A 24,899-nucleotide genomic window follows, 5' to 3' on the forward strand; every position below is an offset into this window, starting at 1 on the left:
AATATAGAAATTGCTTTAACTTTCCACTTTTGACTAGCTGTTCCAGATGAATCCATAAAGTTCTACAATCCTCCATGCTATGTCCTCGCTCTTGGTGATATTGGCAATGAAGGCTTTGGTTGAGTTTCGTAGGGTCTCCTCCCATCTTATTTAGCCATTTTAAGTATGGCTCATTCTTGATTTTTTCCCAAGACTTGATGTACTGGCTCTCAGAACACCGTGCTAACCACTTAAGTAGTAGTAAATCCAGATTGTCCAGCAAAGTCTCTCCGAGGCTGGTTACTGTTGTATCTGTCTGACCTAAAATCCCTTCTATCTTGAGGGACCACCTTAGCCTTCCCCTTCCCCTACTGCTGGTCTTCCTCGACCTGCTTATACCAGTCAATATGATCCATAAGCTGACGTATACTCCTAGCAAGCTTCCTGGTCAACAACTTCCTCAAATCATGCTCAATAGGTAGGCCAACCTTGAAAGTCCTATAGCCACGTCATCAAAGTTCTCATCTATCTCATTAAACATCTCCTAGTATCTATCAGAATATGTCTTCAGGGTTTCCCCTTCTCGCAGAGTCATGGATAACAGGGAGTTTAAGGGCCGAGGAACCCTACTGCAAGTAACAAAGCGAGGACCGAATGCTCTAGTAAACTCCTTAAAGGAGTTAATAGAACCCTCTCTTAGACCATCGAACCACCTCATTGCCACAGGCCCCAAGCTGGATGGGAACACCTTGCACATCAGGGTTTCATTCTTTGAGTGAACAACCATTCTCTAGTTAAAGTGGCTAACATGCTCTACAAGGTCTGATCTGTCGTTATACAGGGTAAATGTTGGCTGAGTAAACTGCCGAGAAAATTTTCCTTTCTCAACCCTACGGGTAAAAGGTGATTAAGAAATCTGATTGAAAGCCCTACCCATAGCATCATTGCCCAAACCTTTACGAGGCGGACTCTCCCTTCTTCGCCTATAATGGTGATCTTTATCACACGAAAAAGACTCACTGGTAGGAAACCTGGACCTGGGGCGATAGCTATTATCACTATCATCATCAGAAGAAGGGCCAGAACTTGATGGAGTTCCCCAACGTCGCTCATGGCGTAACCTCCTTTGCAAATGATCAATCTCTAGTTGCATGCTCCTAGTGTTCTCTTCATGAGAGACGTGACTCCCACCTCGAGATTGGCTCATATTAGTATGCGCGCTATGCACACTAACTTCTCGATCCCTTCTCCGCTCAAGGTTGAGAAATTGGTCTTGACATTGGGAATCAATAGACTCCCCTCGATTCATACCTGAACCTACCATAACTAAACGTTAAACTCACTACAACACAAGAAAATTCCCACAGACGGTGCCAATTGTAGGGACACAATTTGGTTCCTAAGCCCAAAAGGTAAAAGGATTTAGGCCAAACAAGCCCAATACAATGAATTTGTAGATTGTGAGTTAGAAAACTAGGTTCTACTGAGTTGGATAACAATTATAGTGGATCCAAATGACAAGAAAGTAAAGATAAACTAGTTTTACCCAAAGAAAATCGTCCTCAGCACAATTCGAGGAGATTAATTCTTGTATATATTTCTGTTGGATTTGATTACAAGTCTAGTTCCTGTTGTTACAGTGTTTTTCCCCCTTTGCCACCGTGGGGCTTCTTTCTCTTTTATACTATCCTCTTTCTTCCATCTCAACTCTCTACGTGTAGATCAAGTTATTGGCTTTGATCCTTATCCCATCAACACCTTCCTGAAATCTCTAGGAGTAGCTGTAAGACTGAAAATTATTGTTCGAGTATCACTTCCACATTAACGCAATCAGAGAGTTAGCTATAGAGCATTTAATGCGGTGGTAGCAGCCTTTCCTCAGATATTTCTTACCTTCCCCATGTCTTGTTCCTTCCTGATACTTATCCTTAACAGTGAAATTGTTCGGAACGTTGCTTTTGATGGCAGGTCAACCCTTCTGACTTCTGCACCGTTACAGCCAAGGAGGAATTTGTCCTTAGACCACCTCCCTGAACTCTTATGACCAGTCACTTTCCACTATTTACTAGCCCGTACTTCTACATCAATGTTCCCTTGTCCTCGGATTACTAAGTGTCCTCGGACAAGGCCCATGACCCTATATACATTACCGGGCCTATCACTCCTACAATAAGTTTCAGGGGTATTTTGATCACTTTGCCAAGAAGTATCATGAATGCCAAATGCGAGGGGATGAGATACACACCAGCCATCAGAATCTCCATCCAACTGTGGCTCTATATCCTTTCCACAGCTAGGGGCTAGATTTCATAGGTCCTATAAATCCCTTTTCTAAAGGATGTACATGGATATTAGTAACCATTGAGCTATTTACTAAGCGGGTGGAAGCCATGGCCATAAAGAAAGCAAAAGGTTGCTCAGTGGCTAATTTCTTAAGGGAGAATATAATATGTCTTTTTGGGGTACTAAGTAAATTACTTCTGACAATGGCACATGATTCCTAAATAAGGATGTACACCGTTTGACAGAATGGTACTCCATCTCTCACACAACATCGACACCTTAGGTCATGTTTGGTAACTATTTTTGCTTTCTTGTTTTCAAGGGAAAAATAAATAAACAATTTTTTTTTTTTTTTTTTGTTTTCAAGATGAAAAACACGTTTGGTTATTTGAAAGGAAAAACACATTTTCCTAAAACAAAATTCTGGAAATTTGTTTGGTAGTTGTTTTTGAAAAAGTTTAATTTTGTTTTGTTTGGTTAATTTTTCTAAAAAAAAATTATATCTATTCTAATTCAAAAACACATTCACTCGAAAGTATTTAAAATCCTTACACCTAGAGGAATTATAAAATCAAATGTTTTGCATATAACATTCAAGCTTGAAACTTTAATAATATAAGTAAGACTGAAACTATAATACTTTAATTAAGTGTTAAAAAGGATAATCAATAACTAAAGTTTACAACGTGGCATCATTTTCCAGGGAATCAATTTCATCCAAAAAAAAAAATAAATAAATAATGTGGCATCAATGATGCCTATTATTTGCCAACATCAATCCTGCGATCTGATTCCTGTAAGTTGCCATAGTTTCAACGGCTTGATTATTTAAGTCAACAATGTGCGATGGCTCACCCGAATCATTCCTACCTTCACCTTCAACAGTAAGATTATCGATATTGAATTAAGTAAACAAGTGATCATTTCTTGTTGCCATTCGAATGAAGTTATGAATTGTGCAACAAGCTCTCATCACATTCCCTTGTCGACATGGTTTATAACGGGGCATCATTTTTAAGACTGGAAATCATGCCTTTAAAATGCCAAAATATCTTTCAATTACATTACGAAGAAAGGAATGTCTATAATTGAAAAGCTCTTTAGCACCTTCAAGACGATCCCCACCTCAAAAGTCTTGTAGATAGTATCTCTCAGTATGGTATGGAGGTAGAAACCCCAAGGTGCATGGATAACCAGAATCCACTAAATAGTAGCCACCTAACAAAAAATAATAAGATAGAGAGAAGTATGACATAGTGAATGGATTAAACTTGAAAATTGTAAATATGTAAGTGAGGCAACAATATATCAAATGGAAGCCATGGGAAATTATTTTCTGGTCTTTGAAGTGCATCTAAAAATACTCGTGAGTCATTGGCTGTACCCTCCCAACCCGTGTAAACAAATGTAAACTTCATATCAAAATCACATGCACACATTATATTATAGGTGATTGTGACCATGCTATTCCTATAGCTGACTTGCTTTGATGCTGGATGCCATGCATTGATATATGTTCCATCAATTGTGCCTTTACATTTCTAGATAAAATATAAACACAAGTATTAACATATGTGAGCAAATAATGTTTGTATGATAAAATGAACAGTAATTTGGGATTACCTTGAAATATGGAAAGAATTTGGTATTATTAGCAATATGTGGATGCACTTCATTGCTTTGAGAAGGATGTATAATGAATTTTCCTAGGTAGCATATTGCTCTTACAATTTCCTTAAATTGCTTGTCCACTGTCTCTGTTGAGTGTTGAAAATGATCTGCTATTAGCTTTATCCTCACATTATGTCTCACTATTAATAGGGACATATTAACTGCCTCCTCCACTGTGATCTAGCGTGAGTTTGTTAATAACTTATATGTTTTCAAATAGTTACAAAGACTTGTAAATGTTGGCCTATCCATGCAAAATAACTCATAACATGTTCGACGATTTCCATTCAAAATCTCTTTTATAAATGCATCACCAGTCAACATAGAGATTAGTTGAAGCTCCTTAGGAATATGGTTGTTTTTATTCTCAGCAAACATAAGCAGGAAGAACATATCATCGTCCTCTTCCTCATCCAAAGAGAATGAACTGCTATTATAATTTGGTTCAACATTCATCTTGGACAATTAAACAGCAAATTTGTTCTCAAATAGTGCTTTTTATTAACATAAATAAAACATAATCAACATAAATAAAAAATAAGCGAAAAACCCATTTTCGTCCCTATATTTTCACGCGATTCCCACTTTAGTCTCTATCTTTTATTTTCACCGCTTTTAGTCCCTAAAATCAAAAAGGCGATCTCGTTTTTGTCCTTACCGTCAATGCCCTAATGGCAAAGTCCTAAGTAGCAGACGAAACACCCTATTAGCTAATGTGGTGCTGATATGGCGATTAAAATATTATTTAAAAAATATTTTTTGGCATTTTTATATGCCACTTCAGCATTTTAATTTTTTATAAAAAGCCATGTCAATAAATTTAAACCAAAAAAGAAAATAAATTAAAAAACAAAACTTAAATCTAATTGAAAAACGGTTTTAAAAAAAATCTAATTAAAAAACAAACACAAACACAAAAATAAGCTTCCCAAATTTCATATCAAATCAAATTTTCTTTAACCTTAATTCTTTTTCTTTTTCTTTTAATCTCAACTCTAAACTCTCTCTATCTCTAATTTTCTCTTTCTCTCTTTACCCTCGACGAAATCTCTCTCAGACCCAAACTCTCTCAAAATCTCATCTCCACCGACTGCCAAACTCCAATCTGACCCAAACTCTCTCAAATCTCAGTGATGAGGTCGCTGCCGTCGAACTCGTTCAAGATTCACTAAGGTCACCGCTGCCATCAAAGAAAGAGAACCCATCGCGAAGGTCCACCAACTCGGTAACTCACCATAGTCCCCGATTCGGTATGGCTCCGTTGTACGAAACCCCAGTCACCGATTCGGTATTGGAGCCCATATCAGTGGTTGTGAAGCCAAGATGACCCCAAACTCTCTAATCTCATAATCTCATCTCCGCTTAAACTCAAACCCAAATGGCTCAAACTCTCTCTAACTCACAGATCATCGTCTCTCTATCCCAGATCGGTAAGTGTCTCTCTTTCATCTCTCTATCTCTCAGCTTAGTGGTGCAGATCATGGTGGAGATATGTACTCCGACGATGGGTTTGTGGGTTGTGAGTTTTGTTGATCTGGGTTTGTGGTGTATGTTGATTTTTGGGTTTGTGGGTTTGTGGTAATGTTGTATTTCGATGTTGATTCCTGGGTTTGTGTTGTGCATAGAGGCCGAAAATCTGGGTTTGAGTTTTGTGTTTTTTGTGTTTGGTTTCAAAGCATAAGAAAATCTTGTTGAATGCTTGTGTTTTGTAAATTTTTATGGGCATATCTTTTTATTTTGTAAATCTGAGTGATTTTATGGGTTTGGTTGCTAAGAAAATGCAAGAAAAGAACAGTAAATTTTTAATTTTTAATTTTCTAGGCAAGCTTAGTTGGGAAAGAAAATGAAGAACACATAGTTTTGAGTTCTTCATGTTCTTCCAAAAAAAAAAGAAAAAAATTAATTTAACTAATTTCTTTTCTTTTTTTAAAAAAATAATTAGGTTAGAAATTTTATATTATTTTTATCTGGCTTTTTTTTATTATTAATTAAATTGCTGATGTGGCAATTTTAAAAATGTAAATAATTTTTTAATATTATTTTAATGGACACGTTAGCATTTACTGTTGGATCGTTTGCCACGTAGGATATTTCTATTAAATGAGTAATCGTCAGGACTAAAACGGAACACGTTTTTCAAAAAAAGGACTAAAAGCAGTGAAAATAAAAGATAGGTATCAAAGTGGAAATCGCGTGAAAATGTAGGGACTAAAATGAGTTTTTCGCCTAAAAAATATTACCATAAAATAATAATAAACCATCATTTAACAAAATTAAATAATAATAGAATAGTACCAAATCATAGTTCAAAGACATTAAAATAAACATAATCTAATAGGAAATTATTGTTTTGACATAATCCCCTATAGCCTACCCAACCAAACCATCCTTCTGGCGAGACTCATGTTAATAAAGATCTCTCTATCATCAAGATCTTGCTTGAACTTCTCAATAGCCTTCATAAATATTTCATCATTGACTTCTTCTATGATCTCAGGGATATTAATGCACTTGCCTAAGGAGAAGTCATTTGTAGGTATAGTATTGCTACTAACTTCATCAATGGTATACCTCTTATACCTCTTAGCCTTTGCTTTAGATGCCTCTATCCTAGCCTTCGGCCTCAGCCATTAATTATAAGGCATCATTCATTTGAGAGCTTATTATATCTCGCTTACTCTTACTAGATGCTCATCACAACTATTACTAGGACGCTTGCTCAATCGGGTTGTAATGTCAGAATCAAGGATTGCCATGACAAGGTCTTGGGTAGGATTTTCTAAATTAACATGAACTCCCCCATGAATAGGTCGTTCTTCCAATGCATTCTCTTCAACTAAATTAGGAGGGTCTTGGATGGGTGCACAATGTAGGACCAAACTTAATAAATATAAGTCCAAGAAGATTATAATTTGAAAGTCCTTTGGTTCGAAACATTTTTGCCTTGGGATGTGCCTGAAAATATAAAAACATCTAATAAGAAAAAAAATGATGGGGGGTAATGTATCAAAATAAAATATTGTATTGTATTCAAAGATATTTACTCGACAATAATTTTGTCATGACTTCTCAAGTGCATGAATAGTGTTGGTTTCAACATTCTAACCAAAACCAATTTAATTTATGGGTGTAGAAAACTCGCAGTGTAATAAACACATCCATTAAACTTCCCTTTGAATTGAGTCATTGTAAAAACTTCGTTTACCCAATTCATTTAATGTAGCTAACATTTTCTTCCAAGTATCGGAACTGAATTGCCCATGTGCCATATTTCCCTTATTGATCTCTTTCAACATTATGTCAATAAATAGTTTCTCAAGTTGTGGTGTCCAGAGGTTATCGTCATCAATTGAATTGTTTCCTTTAATCTATTATAATACAATGAAACATGAAAACAACTAAGGAACAACCTCAAAACAAATGCCAAACCACTAGATCAACAAATACAGAAATAAAATGAGATATTGACATTAAATTTTAGATATAATTTGTATAAACTGTTGAAAAAGAGAACAAACTTAAACCATTGCATAGTTGCTGCACAAGGATAGCTTATTATATGAAATCATCTTGTTAAGAAATTCATTACAATACAAAAGAGATCACAAAATTCAAAAAAAAAAAAAAAAATGCTGCAATATTTTGTATTTCATACTGCATCTTTTTTCTTTTTTTAATAATTTTTATGAACCATACGGCACTACTTAAATCTCACACTGCAATTGCACTATTATATACCTATAAAATTAGAATCCTATAAACTAGGACAGTATTATATGCCTATAAAATAAACCAAATGTGCTAACACTATTATATACCTATAAAAATAAACCAAATGTGCTAACACTATTATATACCTATAAAAATAAACCAAACATACTATTCTATCACAACAATCTCTGAGATGGATTCTGTAAAGCTAGTTGTCCTTGTAACAGTAGTTTATTCAAAGTTAAAGTGAGTCTTATTTATATAGATAGTAAAATATTATTTTAGATGTGTACCTTTGATTGATGGATCGCCTAAAGCTGTAAAAGATTGAGTAAATCTACTAATAGAAAATAGAAATATGAAATTAGGAAGAGACAGAGATAAATTAGAGGCGCAAAGAATAATACTGGAGGGGAGAGAGAGAAAGGTAATGGATTTTACTGTACCTAGTACCCCTATCTTTGGTTTCATTCTCTAGTCTCTCTGTGATGAACTGGAGGCACAACAAAAAATAAAGAAAAAATTATGTGAAGTAGTGGCAAAAGAGAAAAAAATATATATATATATAAATAAAATTCAAAGTAAGTTTAGTTGCATAGTTCAAACCAGAGAGCTGGTTCATTAAAGTTGTAAAATGACATGTTTTTCCTGTGTTTTCACAAGCCTAAAAAAACACAAAACTGAAAAGAGCCATTTGGTTGCTTTCATTTTTCTTTATAAATTAGAAACAAAAATTATTTTCTCTTTTCTGTAGTTTTAAGCTTACCAAACAAGTTTTTGTGATTGGAAACAAAAAAAAGCCCTTCAAAACAAAAAACTGATAAAAAAAACAATTACCAAACATACTCTTATTATCCCAAAGGAAATGGTCAAGCTAAGGCCTTTAACAAAAGATTTCTGAAAATATTGAGAAAAATGACTAAAGAGAATGGAAAGGGATGGAGAGAGGAGCTTCCTACAGCTCTGAGGGCTCATAGGACAACCAAATCACAAGCTACAGGAGCTTTATCCTTTTCTCTAATATATGGCACAGAGGTTGTCATCCCAATAGATTTGGTGAGGCCAACAGTGAAGCTCGCAGAGATCTCAAGAGTACCCAAAGAAGCTGCTTTGAAAATTGTTGAAGAAAAGCGCGATAATGCTGCCTCTCATAAACTCCTTTACTGGGCTAACATGAAGACTAGGCATGAAGGCCAATTTAAAGAAAGAAGGTTTCAAGTTGAGGAACTTATTTGGAAAACTGCTCCTCATGTACCAGAAGTGGCTGGAGCTGTCATGCACAAGTTTTCCCCAAAGTGGGAAGAACCTTACATAGTGGAAGAAGCACATCAAACTAGACATTATTGGCTAAAAGATTGGGCAGGTATAAAGGCATATGACCCCATTAGCGAAGCTCACTTTAAGAAATACCATACTTAATCTTGTAAAAATATCTTTTGTTTCCATGATGTCAAACTAATGTTATGTTCTACAATACTTATATCATTATAAACAAAGTTTTTCTATTCAGTTACTTTATATTCTACTGTTCATGATATGCATGTAAAGTTTAATATCCTAATTAAATAAAGCATAGAAAAGTTTATAATACAATCAAATGGCCTTTTAAGACCATAAAATATTACAACTTGAAAATTAAATAATGTTTGTGAGAGAACTAATATTTTCAAAAGAGAAGTCTGGGTGGCTCAGAGCTCCAAGCTCACCTTCCAACTTTTCAATTTCTTTCCTCAAAGAACTGTGTTCTGCTGTGACACCTTCTAACTGAGCCTGAAGGGCAGAATTGACTTCTTGCTTGGATGTCAATTCCACTTTAAGTCTATTAATAGATTCTTGGAGCTGAGTGATTGAAGTGCCGTGTACCTCTAAAGCTGACTCTGTTTCCTTTGCTTTGTTGATACAAGAGCTTTCTTTAGCTCTCAACTCGCGGAGCGAGGACAAGGAAGCATGAACAGAGGGTCCTACCTTCTTTAAGTCCCTCAATGCAGTGACACGGCTCTTTAACCAGCCGACATTGACACTTAAGCTCTCGGCCTCACTTAGTGTGGAAAGAAAGTCATCAAGGGGGAGATCTAGACAATTCTCTTTGCCTTTTGATTGCAGTTGGGACACTACAAACCCAATTTGCTCCAAAAGAAAGCTCCTAAGAGACAATGTCCACTTGTTAGTATCCTTCATCATCTCAGGATATTTTGAGAGCAACTGAGAACATGTTGCTCTCAAATCAGGAGAAAGTAATAAAAACAGTGGATCAGAGTCTGTTTGGGTGCTTTCACCCTCTTGGTCCTTGGAAGTAGCTTCTGCAAAGTCTTCTGTCTTCTGAGGATTTTCGGCATACACCCGATTTGAATCTCCCCTTTCAGCATTGGATTCTGTTTTCTCATCAGAAGTCATTTCTTGTACAGAAGCCTCTTGGGTTGAAGGAATTACTTTTGTTTTGGTTTGAGCCCGAGGAACAGATTCTACAACCTGTCAAAGGTCAAAAGGGAGAAAAGAAGAAAAAGTTACTTACCGGGAAAACATCATTATGACTCAACAAAATGGTGTAAACTAGAACCCAATCCAATACATAAGCTGGTTTAGCATGAGTCAAATGATTAACCAGACATGACTGTATGCCAATTCTACTGACATAGAACAAATATTAGCCCCCTGGAAGATTTCAAAACACTACCATAGTCGTTATATATTGTTTGGGCTTGTCTATAGTAGTTAACTGACTGTTTTAATTTACGAATTGATAATGTACTTTTTAAAAAAACAAGTGCTCAAACTTGGCAACGCAAGCAAATGCAGCATGCAAGGTTGGTGCACCATGAAGACCACATACCCACAATAGTGCAAAAGCTCAACATGTAGCACAAAAACAGGGAGATCCTGATCTCCGAATTGTAAAGGTTCACTCTGTACCTGACGATTCTGCACATAATCCAAGAATGAAGGAACATCTGAATAGCGATATTGATCACTGCTTCCAACTTGAGGGGATTTCTGAAAGCAAACAATGTCCCCATCTTCGAGCTGAAAAATGCAAATGAAAATAAGGCCATAAAAGAAAGTAGATAAGCAATTTGATACGAAAGACAACTATAGAGAAAAGTTATGGAACAAACAAACAGAAAATTTGTGAACTACATCTGAAAACATTTCCCAAAGCAAAGCATTTGCAATTAGTCGTCTATAACATACCTGACTAGCACGGAAAGTCACCTTCTTGTCAATGCATTCACACATGATAGCAGGTTCAAACTTTATTTCCTGAATATCAAATAGGATGAGTAAGGTAACTGCTGAAATTAGATAAGAAAGAAAGAAAAAGTTAAACTTACCTCATAAAGTTCAATTTCTTCATCAGCACTGAATCCAGCCATTTCATTTAGTTTTGCCAATATTTTCACTGGCTTACTACTGCCCTTAACAAAAAGCCTCCCAACATATCTGATATTATAGAAGAAAAGCATGAGTGCTTTCTGCAACTCTAACAAGGAGGGAAGAAGGAAAGAGAAACTACCGGAGCTCCTCTTTCGATGGGTCATATAGCTTAAAGAATAGCAGAATATCTCTTTTCGTCCTTTTAGGAGGAGGAACAGGCTGCAAATCCTGAGTGATTATGCAGATCAGTAACAGCACAAAAGAGAGAATCCATGCCACTCAATGATAAACCAATTCCAATAATATTTATCAAAAGATCTACTCAAACAACCAGAGGGGGATCACCTCATCAGATATGAAAGACAACATTACCTGCCCAAGTTCTACTTCTAGAAACAATTTAAGTTCTGCATTATTTGCCTTATTGGAAACTTCTCTCAACTGTCCAACCTACAATGCACAAAAGTGTCATAAAACACATATTTTCCTACCATCGACAGGCAAAGGCAACCATGTGCTCTTATGAAGTAAATACAACTTCCACATCTATAATTATCTCAATAAGAAATTCTCAGCAATACCCTTAAGCATAGTTATATCAAATGAACATGAATAGCTGAACAATTAACAGTTATATCACACACTTTAAATATATGTTCATTTGTTCTTTAGTGTCTGTTTGCATGCGGCTGAACCATAAATTGCAGAACTATTTAGATCATGATTTTTAGGTCAGAGATAAGAGCTATATATAAAGTTTCTTGACAAAAACGCAAAATACATATAAAATACTGTACATAAATTTGGCAGATGAAGGAAATTTCATAATACATTTCAAAATGCGCGCTAGATGCATGTTTGTGTGATGTGCCAATTTTCAAAGACAAAGTCCTACAAATCATAGATCTGCTAGATTCATTCAGTCTGTTAAAAAACCATTCAAACTTTAAAGCAAATGCATAGTAATCCAGCCCAAGATCTTCATGCCATCAAATAACAAGATCAAATGAACCAAATTCAATGCTATATATTGATAAGTAATGTGATTTCATTAAAACTCAAAAACAATATACCGGAAACACACATGCAAAATGAAAAAAGCAACAAAAAAGTGCAAAAAATAAAAGCAGGCCAAGACTCATCAGCTGATAGCTAAAGGGACTACAAATTTGTTGGTAAAAGCGAGGGGCGCACTTAAGCACAAAGACCTCTTGGGGCCTAGGCGTGAAGCGCAAAGCGCAAGCGCACGCCTGATTGAAGTGAAGCGCACATTTAAAAAAAAATGATTTAATAAATTTAAAAATTATTATTAATGAGAAATGCAACAATCAAATTATCAAATTATCATAGAAATTGAAATAAAAAATTTTATATAATTCATATAACATTTAGATAAGCCCTACTTCTGCAATTTTAACACAAAAATTGCAAATCAATTCATTTTATTTTTTTGGATAAGCTAGATATGAGTACTTCCATTTAATATCCTTACTTAAATCTCCAATATCCATAATGCCCTATGACTAATTAGTAATATTAGTTAATAATTTAATCACTTGTAACTCTATAGGAATTAGTCTGCTATGTTCAACATCAACCACTAAAATAACTAAACAATTACCACAAATATGTTATATCAAACTTCTTTTTTTCCCATGAATGAGCAAAGAATATGAGGACATAGCAACATGGTAATTGGTACCAAGCAGATATCCAAAAGGGAAAAAATAAAATAAGAAGAAGTTGGGTGTGTTACTGTTTCAAGGAGAAAAATCAAGAAAAAATAAAATAAAAATAGGGAAGAACTGGGAGGTTGTGGATTGGGTTTTAGCCTTTTAGGACAAGTTACACTCAAAATATCTTTTTTTGATAAGTAAGTTACACTATAAACATGTCAAATCAATGGTTTATATCAATAATGTCAAGATCCTAAAGTTTTATTTCAGTTTTGATTTATTTTTTTGAAAAATATAAAAAAGCGCCAAAAAGTGCGCTTTGAGCTTTTTGAAAGAGTGCAAAAAAGAGCGCCTAAAGCACGCTTCTTTGAATGAGCCTAGCTTTTGAGGCAAAAAGCACTGGAACCTTGGGGCTTCGAGCTTTGAGCTTAAGCGCACTTAAAGCGTGCTTTTAACAACACTTGTAGTCCAAAAAAATAAGCCGTAGAAACCAAATGCATTGGTATTAATCCACCTTCATAGATGTACAACCTAAAATCCCACTTCCCTTAAGTCTTTCTCAACTATCTGGTAACATGCTCCTCATCATATATATGCCCATCAAATTTGCAACTTTCCTTTTTTTTGATAGGTAAGAAAAAGCATGAGAAAACACAATGTTCACGATAGTGAACAAGAAGAAAAAAGAGGAAAAAAAAGCAAACAAACACTAAGCTATACTAAGAGACAAAAGAAAATCCGTGATAGAAGAACAATCTGAGAGGCCCCAACACCGAGACCAATCAAAAAGGGTCCGTTTGCATAACTCCAACAACTGATCCAAAGACTTCCCTGTATCCTCAAAAGAACGCCGATTCCGTTCAGTCCAAATATTCCACATTAAACAACCCGGAACTAGATTCCAAATATTAGAATTATGATTCCCAAGACTTTCACTCATTAATTTAAACCTCCCTCTAACCTATAATATCATTTGAATCAAAATCGGTCTTTCACACTAATGCATTCACCAGATATGTAGTCATTTGTTTTGCATTGTTTGTGTTTTTTTTTTTTTTTTTGGGTGATTCTTAGATCCATGATTGATCTACTGGAATGTTTTCAAGGACATTTTCATTGCCACAAAGTAGCTAAGGTGTGGCAAGCCCTGCCTCTTGGCGTCATGTAGGATTTGTGGTATGAAAGAAACAAGAGGTCCTTTGATGGAATTGAAAATCCTACTTATTCTTTGAAATGGGACAGTTCACAGCCTGTGTCAGCCCCTTTCCTTTCTTCAATAAAATTATACTTAATTTTTTTTTAAAAATAATAATAGATAAAATAAAAAACCATAATGCATTCACCAGTTTTTGTTGAACATGTCCAAACCATCATAGTAGACTCAACATAAACTTTTCCTCAGGAGGTACTACTACTCCCAACTTTCAATGAATATCTTCAATCATTACTATCATTTCTGGAATTTTGCCTCACACACCATGGTACTCTCATTTTAATTATAATTATGAAAATGACATCTTGATAACGCAACATCAATATTGTAAAGCATAGCCAGTCCTATAACATTACAAAACTTTATTGTCAACCTAATAAGTATTCTAAGGTCACATGGCATCTCAATTGCACTCATAAACTTCATCCATCCTACCCTAATCCTATGGATAACATCCTCCAAAAAAATATGAAAGAAAAGGATCTAATCTAGATAAATGAAATTTTAAATCATGATGAAAGATTCCTCTGATTTCGTTTGAAAATATAGAAGACAAGACCCAAAAAAATTATCAGCCATTCAAATATTATAATTTTCACAAGATAAATGACAGAAATTATGTTCATTTCTGATCAGACCATCTTTATGGATGATTGAACAAAGAAATAACTAGGGTGAACATTCTTTGATACGTCCTGAAAATCAAATTTTACTATCCTCATCTCGTCTAATTATATTAAACTCTCAGTCCAATTTCATGTTATAGTCTGATCTGTCTTTTAATTAACACAATATTATCTGGGGCTCTAACTTTGTCAGTAGTTCGAGGTGTCTAAGATAAGGTGACCCATTATCCCCTTTTGTTATTCATTTTGGTGGAGGTCATCAATACGATGTTAAGGAGAACTAAGAAGAGAGGCTATATTTGGGGTTCCAAGGTGGGCTCCAATGTTGTTGTTGGTTTGTGCATCTTGCATTTATTATTTGCTGATGATAGAATATTATTTTAAGATGCAAATTATGAGCAAATTCTTTATATTTGAATGGTGTTGACCTATTTTGAAGCTGTGACAGGCCTCAAAGTAAATCAAAGTAAGAGTGAGATGGTTCCTAGTGGTATTCGGTGAGGTTCAGAATAGGCCAGAACTTCCAGATACCCTCTTATGTAAGATTGGGCGTTTACCAACGACTTACCTGGGTATGCCTTTGGGGGTGTCCTTCAAGCCAAAGTTGTTTTGAAATCCTATTATAGAGAAGATGGAATGCAGATTATTAGGTTGGAAGAAATTGTGTTTGTCAAAAATGGCAAGTTTATTGTTATTGAAGAGAACATTCTGCAGTCTACCTACTTATTATCTCTCATTGTTCATCATTCTTGTTAGTGTGGAAAACAGAATTGAGAAATTTTAAAGGTTTTCTTTGGGGTGGTATGGGTGATGAGTTTAAGCATTAGAGAAGATGAAACACAGATTATTAGGTTGGAAGAAATTGTGTTTGTCAAAAAGGGCAAGGTTAATGTTATTGAAGAGTACATTCTCGAGTCTGCCCGCTTATAGTGTGGGGTCAAAAAGGTTCCTACACTATATCCACTAAAAGGTAGGGGAGGGTAGCTGAGTTCAATTTTGGCATGATAGTTGGTGTGGTGACCAACTATTGAGGATGGCCTTTCCTGACTTGTACATTTGTTCATTATAGTGAGATGCTTCAGTTAATTCCTTGTTACAGTGACAGGGGACTGAGGATTTGGGATGTGAGTTTTATGAGAGATTTTAATGATTGAGAGAAATGGGTGGTAATGTCCTTATTCAATCTTCTTTACTCTAATCTCTCTAATTGGCAGTTTTATTAAACCGTACTGTACCATCAGTTTAAACAGAAATTCCATGATCCCTGATATATCTCGAAATGTTTACACTCTCATACCGTTTACACAATTATCCCACTTTAACCCACGTAACCGCAAAATAAAATGTAACTTGTTTGACCCACAGATAAAAGGCTCACCATATAGGATAACTAAAGGTAAGGAAAAAAAAAGCTGTTAACAAATTTTTTTGATAATTAATAAGTTTTATTGATATCAAAAAATGGACACCCTAGTCCATAAGGAGTGTACAGGGGGTCAACAAAAATTACAAGAATCAAGACAATCAAGAAATGAAGAGAATGATTGGTTTCGCAAAGTAGCCAACCAATCTAACAGCTGCTAACAAATTTTTAAACATTTCAGAAGTGTCAGATGCTTTTTTTTTACTTTTTGAGAGTGCCTAATGGCTAATACTAATAGTAACTAGCTTCTACCCTAGTAAAATAGTCAATTTGTACTGCCCCACCTGCTGACCGACATGCATGGTCAATTTGTCAAGACTTTTTTTTTTGAGTTAAAATTGTCGAGACTTTATTTTTTTTGGGATAAATAACAGAATTGTATTTAATCAAAAATCCAGGTACACCGGTGGTGTACATGGATAACAGTACATCAAACTCTAAATTACAATCAAACATTTCTAAAAAATTAGAACAAGAAAAAAGATTAAAGGACAAACTCCACTCCAGCAAGGTGTGGAAAATGAGAGATTTAAGTTCCAAAATAGACCATTCCTTCCCCTCGAAACATCTTGAGTTCCGTTCTCGCCAAATACACCATAAGACACAATGTGCAATGTGGTACAGCCCTCCATAAATCAATGCTATGATGTCCACCGAAGGAACCTTGCCAACTCAAAAGTAAATCAGTAACACTTCGCGGCATAACCCATAGAAGACCAAATAGAGTCCATACCATAGACCATAGATAAGCAATAGGACAATAAAGAAAATTTTGTCAAGACTTTTGGCTCTCCATCATCCATTATTATTATTATTATTAATCTCTTCTATCAAGTACTTTTTCTTGCTTCATAAACTTTTTAAAAATTATTTTATATCTTATAAATTATGATTTTATTTAATTCTGGAATTTTTTTTATACAATTAAAATTATTAATGGATGGGAATTGGGATACAGGTTATTCCAGATTGTAGTGATAACATTTATTTTTCTTTTAGTTTTAATTTAAATGAATGGTCTATTTTTACCTTATTTTAGCTAGTTTTTATAATTATAAATATATTAATTAGTTAATTAATAAAGTTACAGTTCAACCAATGAACCACTGATTGAACTAGTGAACCAATGAACTAGTCTTTCAATTGAGTGACTCGAGTTAATCTCCAATTCGGTTTTGATAACTATGCTCATTGGAAGGGTAGAGATCAGTTGAGATGGAGACTGAAAGGAAAAAGGATTTTGACGTAAACTCATTTTATAATGCCTCAAGGGCCTAATGTAGGACAAATTAGGGATTTGTCTACATTTAGTTGCGGTGGGTTTAGGGTTAGGAAAAAAGAAGAATTAGAGAGAAGTTAGGGCTGTTTAGGGGCTGTGTAAACAGTACCCATGAACAGTACCGTGAACGAGGCCAACGTGCCTATTGCTCAAAACACTCAATTTTATTAATCAACTCATTCTAAGATACTGAAAACCCTAGAAGATTCTAGATTCAAGAAAGTTACCAAAATACCAATAATTTGCAGTAATTTCTGAAATTACAGATTTTCCCCTCAATATAAAACTGACCATAACTAATAAAATAGAAACCGAAATTAAAAACTGTTTTAACCCTAAATGACTCATACTTAGACCATTAAAAGGGCATGACTTTCACTTCAATAGGACTTCACATGAGGACCCAATAAAATAATTCTTGAATAAGCAAATTTGCAAAGTAATAGCATATTAATCTTCCATGACTCCATCATACTCTCTGGTTGAAGCAGTTTTCCTCCATACCTTAGACATCTTCGGAGTCCTCAATCATTATTAAAGAGATTTAATTCCCAAGACCCTTACACATTCCATGTCACCTCCACAGAAGATAATAGTATCATCTATGAACAGAAAATGCGACATGTTCAACACATCGCCACTTCTACCCTCAACCATAAACCCCAACAACCTTCCTCCCAATATTGCCTTCTTAATCATCTTACTAAGTAAATCCATGATTAGGATAAACAACAATGGCGAACCTTAAACTATACACATTCATTGTTCCCCAAACCTTCCCAGTGTGATAAATCTTACCCCATGACAATTGGTACAACTTCAAATATCTCTTTTGTTCTAATTCATTGGTCTTGAAGCAGTTTTCCTCCATTCCTTAGACATCTTCGGAGTCCTCAATCATTATTAAAGAGATTTAATCCCCAATATGCCCACATCACACCCTACAATATTTCCTAGATTCATACTCTTTGATGTTTCTGAGCTATATCCTAAGTCTTTAAGCAGATCAAAAAGAGAAAACGACAAATTTATAAACAACCACAACTCAAAAAACATTACTCAAGTGTAATCCATGACACATGAAGGTAAAAGTCAACAAGTGTTTACTGATTGTGCTTCCTCCTGAGGTGTCAGTGGTCGATTTGGCCTGTATGTATTGTTTTGGCGTTGTGCCCAAAGCCAAAACCGTTGAAATTGCACTGGTATACCCAGCTCCTTGGCAACTTCTTCCTGAGAAAAATAAAAAATTAAGAATAAACTATAATCTAATAATAAAATTTGAAAAAAATAAAGGTAGTTTAACAATAAGAGTTAGAATAATATGACTAAATTCACCATTTTCTAGCAGCTTAAGCTTTTAGGACAAGTTGTAGATTAGCATGGCATAAGAAAAAAAATTTAAGAATAAACTATAATCTAATAATAAAATTTGAAAAAGATAAAGGTAGTTTAACAATAACAGTTAGAATAATATGATTAAATGATTAAATTCAAATTTTTCTAGCAATTTAAGCTTTTGGGACAAGGTGGTAGCTTAGCATGGTATAAGAGTAGGAGGCAATGTGTTCAAACTTCGTCTGCACACTGCCTCCCATTTTAAAAGGATAAAAATCACATGTGTTGGACCTCACTTATTAAGGGGAAGGTTGGGCCCATGTGCGAGGAAGAATGTTAGAATAATATGGATAAATGATTAAATTCACCATTTACTAACATTTTAAGCTTTTGAGACAAGTGGTAGTTAATCAACATCTATAGAATATCTTGTTGCAGTTAATCTTGAATAATCTTTTTATGAGAGAAAAACATATATCTAGTATGGAGGTCATTCAAAACAACATAAAAAACAGTTGCTCTAGATTGACCTCAATTAGAAATCCAGAATAATCATAAGCAACTATAAGATCTAAGAAAGAAAAAATGTTACTTATCAGTAATCAGTACTATTATCAGTAAAGTCCAATGCCAAATTGAGAGTCAAACTCAAGACCTGCTTACTAAAGGGGAAGGAAACTATACTGATCCCCAAATCTAACCAAAATTAGCTTATAAAAATCTGCTATTGGAGTAAGGGAATGAATCTACCCCAAAAATTATAACATGCAAAACAGAATTTCAACTTTATCTAAAAACGAGCTATTGCATGAATGTTTTTCAAACAATTGATAATCAAGTCACCCACCACCCCATACTTAGCCTATAGGGGTTGAAAACTACTATAAGCAGATTTATTTATCAAAGCATCAATATTTAAAATGGAATTTACTTCACCAAATGTCATCTACAGTAACTGAAAGGATATCGTATGTAATGAAAGTTGAGTCTTATGTCATGCTACAATGTGGCTCACTATAAGTACATTAAACGTTTTAGGATAATTCACCATATGTGAAAATCTATTCTCAAAGTTCCAAGAAATTTAATATACTACAATTATATATCTCTTATCAAAAGTTTCAAGAGATTAAAAAAAATCATTATTTTTAATATTGTTTTAATCTGCAATAAATTTTTGTTTTGATGAAAATTCAGTGTAACATGATATGCTTCCTGTCATATAACTTAGGTAAATTTGATTCTTTTATTTCACTATCTGTTTTATTGTTCAATTTCAATGGTGTTAGTGAAATCTCACTTTAATTTACAGATGATTTTGTATTGACCCATGCGTTGCACAGTCATACTACTTGTATATGCGTGTGTGTGTTTACATGTAAACATGGCATGCTAACTTAAATATGATGTCAAATGCAGTTAAAAGTCAACGAAAATACATCATAACCCAAACAGAGCAGACACAACTCCATCTATTCAAAAAGAATTACATTTTTTATAGAAAATAAAAAATAACAAATCGCAAAGTACCTTGAAAAGGTTAAACGAAATCTGCTTTTGAATACGAAAACTATGAACTTTGTCATGATCTACAAGGTCAAAATATATATCCCTTCCAATCTGTTCAAGTAGGTCCTCATTACGTGCAACCTACAGGCAATAAAGGAACTAATGAATAATGTTCCATGAGTGACACATATACATATAAACAGAAAAAAGCAGCAACTGTGAGAGAGGACAGTATGTATGTATGTAGTATACACACACACACGCAGGAGTTCTCAAAAGCTGAAGCTGTAACCTTTATGATGGTGTAGAGGTGTGCCTCTGCCTTTTCCTTTCTCTTTTGCTCCTTTTCATCTTGTTCTTTCTTCAACCTTATCTGGTATGTGATGTTCAAAGCAAGACTTTGTTGACAAAGAAGTATTAAAACTTTCAAGTCAAAAATAAGTGTGTCAAACACCTTACCCTAAGGTGTTCTGCAATGTCCTTGTCCACATTACAAATTATTTTCTCCTTGTCACTTTCGCGTATATATAAAAGCATATATGCATTTGAATATTTGGTAAACTTAAATGGAGAATTGTTGAACCCAGGATTTTCCGGTGGCAACTGTTGCATGTAGTAAATAATAGAAAATGCATCAACTGAAAAATCAATAAAAAATTAGAATACACTAACATACAAATTACATAGAAGCAATGTGAAGAAAAACATTACCTCTTCCTCACCACCATACTGCTCCTCTAGTGCCCTCTTAACATCTTCTTTTGTCACTCGTTCATCATCAAATTTAAACCTAAGAGCAACAAATCACGGTGTATTACATCTAACAAATCAATGGAAATATCAAGAAATATTTGGGAGGATTATTGACAGAAGGAAACCAAAGCTGCTTGACTACATATCAAAAAACATGAATGATCTTCAATCACTCCAGTTCCAAGAATCCACAGCTCACTTCATTTACCAATGACAAAAACCTTGAACCAATTAAAACCCAGCACTGAAAGAAGTCACCAGGAAAAAATGAAGATAAAAGAAGTAACACCGCAAAGATTATCTTCCCTTCCAATTGAAAAAAGAAGGGGAGGGGGGGGGGGGGGGGGGGGAATCTGCTCTGCTATCATCTTAGTATAGTCGTATAGCAAGCAGTGTAATAAATCAATAGAAACTTTTTCATTTTAAGTAAATCAAAGATAAAGCATTATGGAGGAATGAGAATGGCTGTAGCTGAAAACTTTCCTAAACCATTTTTTTAATAAGTAATGAATGATTTTATTTATTAAAAAAAAAAAAACTCTAAGATGGTAAGAATCTACTAAAGAATTACAATCCAAGATCAAAGAGATCCATGGAATCTATATTGAAGAGTTATAAGATACCAAAACATAGTATAATATTCAAATAACAACAAAGAAATAGTCCCAAAACTTTGGGGTCAACTATAGATCCTCAATAGACCAATCAAGGTCTGCACATACATTGTTCTCTGCCATTTTCTCTTATCCAAAATCATACTCTCTATTGCCACCTTAATTAACTTTTTTTATTATTTATTTTTACTACTTTTACTAGTGTTATTTTAGGCCTTCCTCTACCTTTTTTAGTTAGCTCGACTTGAATCAAACCACTCTTCCTTATCGGTGCATTAATTCCCCTCCCCTGCACATGACCAAACTATCTCCAATATCTCTCCCTCATCTTTTCATCAATATAAACCACCCATCTTTAATGAATTTTTTTATTTCATATCTTATCTTTCTATGCATTTCCACTTATCCATCTTAACATTTTCACATCAACTATGCTCATTTTATTTTCATACTAGTTAAAAGCCCGTGCGTTGCACGATTTTATCATAAACTTATAGAATATACATTTTATTTGATAAACAATAATCTCCCAAATAATTATTATAATAAAAAAAGGAAAAAAAAATTGGTATAATAATTCTCAAATATAAAATGATAACACCTAATAAAATTATTATTTTGTAACCTACAAATCGTGCTCTAATGAGAATTTTGTATTTTTGGGAGATTGTTGAATACTTCTATGTACAGTATATCCTTGTTCTTGTTTGTCTTGTTCTTTATTATAAAATTTTATGATTGATAAAAAATCATGTCAAACCATATTTAACGATTGATAAAAAAATAAAAATAAAAACTAAATGGATAGATTGACTTCTTTTATAGATCAAAGTGTACAACTCTAATAGTTAGCCAAAGCTATTTCAATTAGGGAAAAAAAAATCAAATTGTTATGAACAATTTATAATCAAATTTATATCAAAACATGCTTAATTGTAAGATAAAAAGAAGATTTTTCTCCAAATCAAAATTGAGAGGATGAAAAAAACATATCACCATTAGAACCCATGTCATAAAACAAAAAATAATTTAAAAAATCATACCGAAGCATATTTAATGATTAATTCTCAAACCATAATCATATAAATTGTATAAATCATAAGCAAATTAGGTTAAATGAAAAAACAAAAAAAAATACACAAAACCTATTCGATTTAATAAAAAAAATTAGAGCAAACAAATATATAACTGAAGGTTGTACAGTAAAGTACATATTCATTATAAATTATTTAGTATATATACACTCCACATTGAAGAAATTGATACGAATAAAAAGTCTAATGTTAGTCTAATTTGTGGGAGTGTAAAGCTGAAGTCTAAATCTTAAAAAAAGTGGCAAGAGGAAATACAAAGAATTTAGTGTTTTATTTAAATACTAAGAGTAGTTGCTGTTTTTTTTTACATGTACTACCTTGCTGATTTTTTAAAGTGTACAGCGTTGCTTTTTATTTATTTATTTATTTTTTTATACGTGTAGTAATATAATTTTAATTAAAAAATAAGGATAAGTTGAAGATTTTGGATTGTAATCAAATTGATATTATTTATCAACTTATAAATTATAATAAGAAAATTATTAGATGAAGAATTTGGATTGTAATCAAATTATCAACTTAGAAATTATAAGAGCAGAAGATAAGAACAAAAAAAATATGTCTATTTTTTTAAAAATCTAGCAAAATTTCTGCAATTTGATGGAGAGTGAGAGAATTTTCAATTGTGTGGAAATTAGATTTCTAATCATTTTAGGAATTATAAGAGAGGAAGAATTAACTTAGGATGTATGTTTATCCAAAATCTTCATCTAATACTTTATTTTTACGTGTACTATGTTGTATTTTTTTTTTGTTACACATGATAATATAATTTAAATAAAAAAAAGGATTAGATGAAGAGTCTATTGATTTTAGACTTTGTTGATAACATTTTAGATAAACACAACTGCTATATTTGTAAATCAAATACTACTTTATTTCATTAATTGATTTGTCATTTTTATCCAAAAAATATGTATATATCTATTCTTAAAATCTAAAAATTTATTAAAATTTCTGCAATTTGGTGAAGCCATTTGGTGCAACCACGGCATCTAAACCCAACTTTTATTATATATAATATGATTTTATTTTTTGCACACGCTCATTTTATGCAAATGTTGCTTCCTAATAGCCCAACATTCAATACCATATAGCATAGCTGGTCTTGTAAAACTTTACCTATAACTTAGAAGGTATTCTTCAATTACACAATAGTCTTGATGCACTTCTCCAATTCATCCACCATGCTCTTATTTAATGATTCACATCTCCTCGATCTCTCCATCCTTACGAATCATTGATCAAAGATATAGAAAACACTCACTCTTCAATATCTCTTGACCATCAAATTTTACAACATCTCCATCCTTGTCCCCATGTACTCTATCTACTTAAACAAAAACATTTAGATTCTAAAGCATCCCTCCAAATTTCCAGCTTGGTATCAACTCCATGTCTAGTTTCACTTTCATCCACTAAGACTATAATCTGCAAAAAGCATACACCAAGGGTCTTTCATCTTGAATCAGTCTAGTAAGTTCATCCTTAACTAGTGCAAAAAGATATGAACTTAAAGTAATCCTTAATGCAAACCTTGATCCATAATACTCTGAACAAAGAATGTAAAAATATAGATTTCATCTCAACAATAGCTCTCATTACGCCTTCAAAAGATTAATTATCCCTCTCCCCAAATTGTCCACATAATGCAGTGAATCGCCTTCCAAATCAGACTTAGCATCCATAAAGCCCTCTCCAACATGCATAGACATCTATCAACTTCTCTTCCATCACCCATTGAATCACAAATGCAAGGAATACAAAGGACCACATTTCATATACAAATGAACCATGTAGCAACAAGCGATCCACAGACTGCTAAACTTACACATACAGCTTCAATGGACCATGATCACATTCCATCTAATAAGATTGACCAGTTTAAATTTTAACCAAAGTAGTTGTCCATAAAAAATTTAAAATTTAAAATTAAACTATAAATAAAATAAAAAAATCTACGTTCTTAGGCAACTAGCTACACCAAAAGCTCCTTCAAAGAAACCATCATCTAGTTGTACCCCTCAACCTTTCATAGTTAGAACAGACAGAACTTACCATTTTTTGTTCAAATCCCATCTAATATGACCTGCTCTACAATCAAAATTGAAACAAGAGTACAAAAAATCCATTGAAGTTGTATTTGTAAGTTTAGCACTAATGAATCTCAAATTCCAATAACATGGTCCATCCTCCCATCTTGAATTCAATATAGAAGATGCATCTCTGTCCTTCGCAATCAGAGGTCCAGTAATGACAAAACCCTACAGTAGAAGAAATATTGACATTAAATTTATCCATCCGTGTCTTACACCTTTTCACAGGCTACACCCATAAGGTCTTACTACCACTTCAAAGGTC

The 24,899-nt window shown here is 33.7% G+C and overlaps 1 protein-coding gene across 22 annotated transcripts in view; it reads right to left on the reverse strand.

Annotated features, from left to right (window-relative positions):
* LOC126722041 (ubiquitin C-terminal hydrolase 12-like) overlaps nucleotides 1–24,899 on the reverse strand; it is a 102,176-nt gene that overhangs the window by 54,753 nt on the left and 22,524 nt on the right. For 2 of the 22 annotated variants that reach the window (XM_050425196.1, XM_050425193.1), the window contains exons 12-16: nucleotides 20,789–20,867; nucleotides 20,537–20,680; nucleotides 20,370–20,450; nucleotides 20,099–20,218; nucleotides 18,341–18,463 (exon numbers count right to left, since the gene is read on the reverse strand). The exons of 11 other annotated variants lie outside the window; for them this stretch is intronic. In XM_050425196.1, coding sequence (XP_050281153.1) covers nucleotides 18,341–18,463; nucleotides 20,099–20,218; nucleotides 20,370–20,450; nucleotides 20,537–20,680; nucleotides 20,789–20,867 — 547 coding nt within the window. Of the gene's footprint in view, nucleotides 1–10,973; nucleotides 11,083–11,155; nucleotides 11,245–11,388; nucleotides 11,467–18,340; nucleotides 18,464–20,098; nucleotides 20,219–20,369; nucleotides 20,451–20,536; nucleotides 20,681–20,788; nucleotides 20,868–24,899 lie in introns of all 22 variants that reach the window. 9 more of the 22 variants (XM_050425198.1, XM_050425190.1, XM_050425197.1 and 6 more) reach the window with 9 other exon arrangements.

This window comes from Quercus robur, chromosome 4 (assembly GCF_932294415.1).
Source record: "Quercus robur chromosome 4, dhQueRobu3.1, whole genome shotgun sequence".
Classification (NCBI taxonomy): Eukaryota; Viridiplantae; Streptophyta; class Magnoliopsida; order Fagales; family Fagaceae; genus Quercus; species Quercus robur.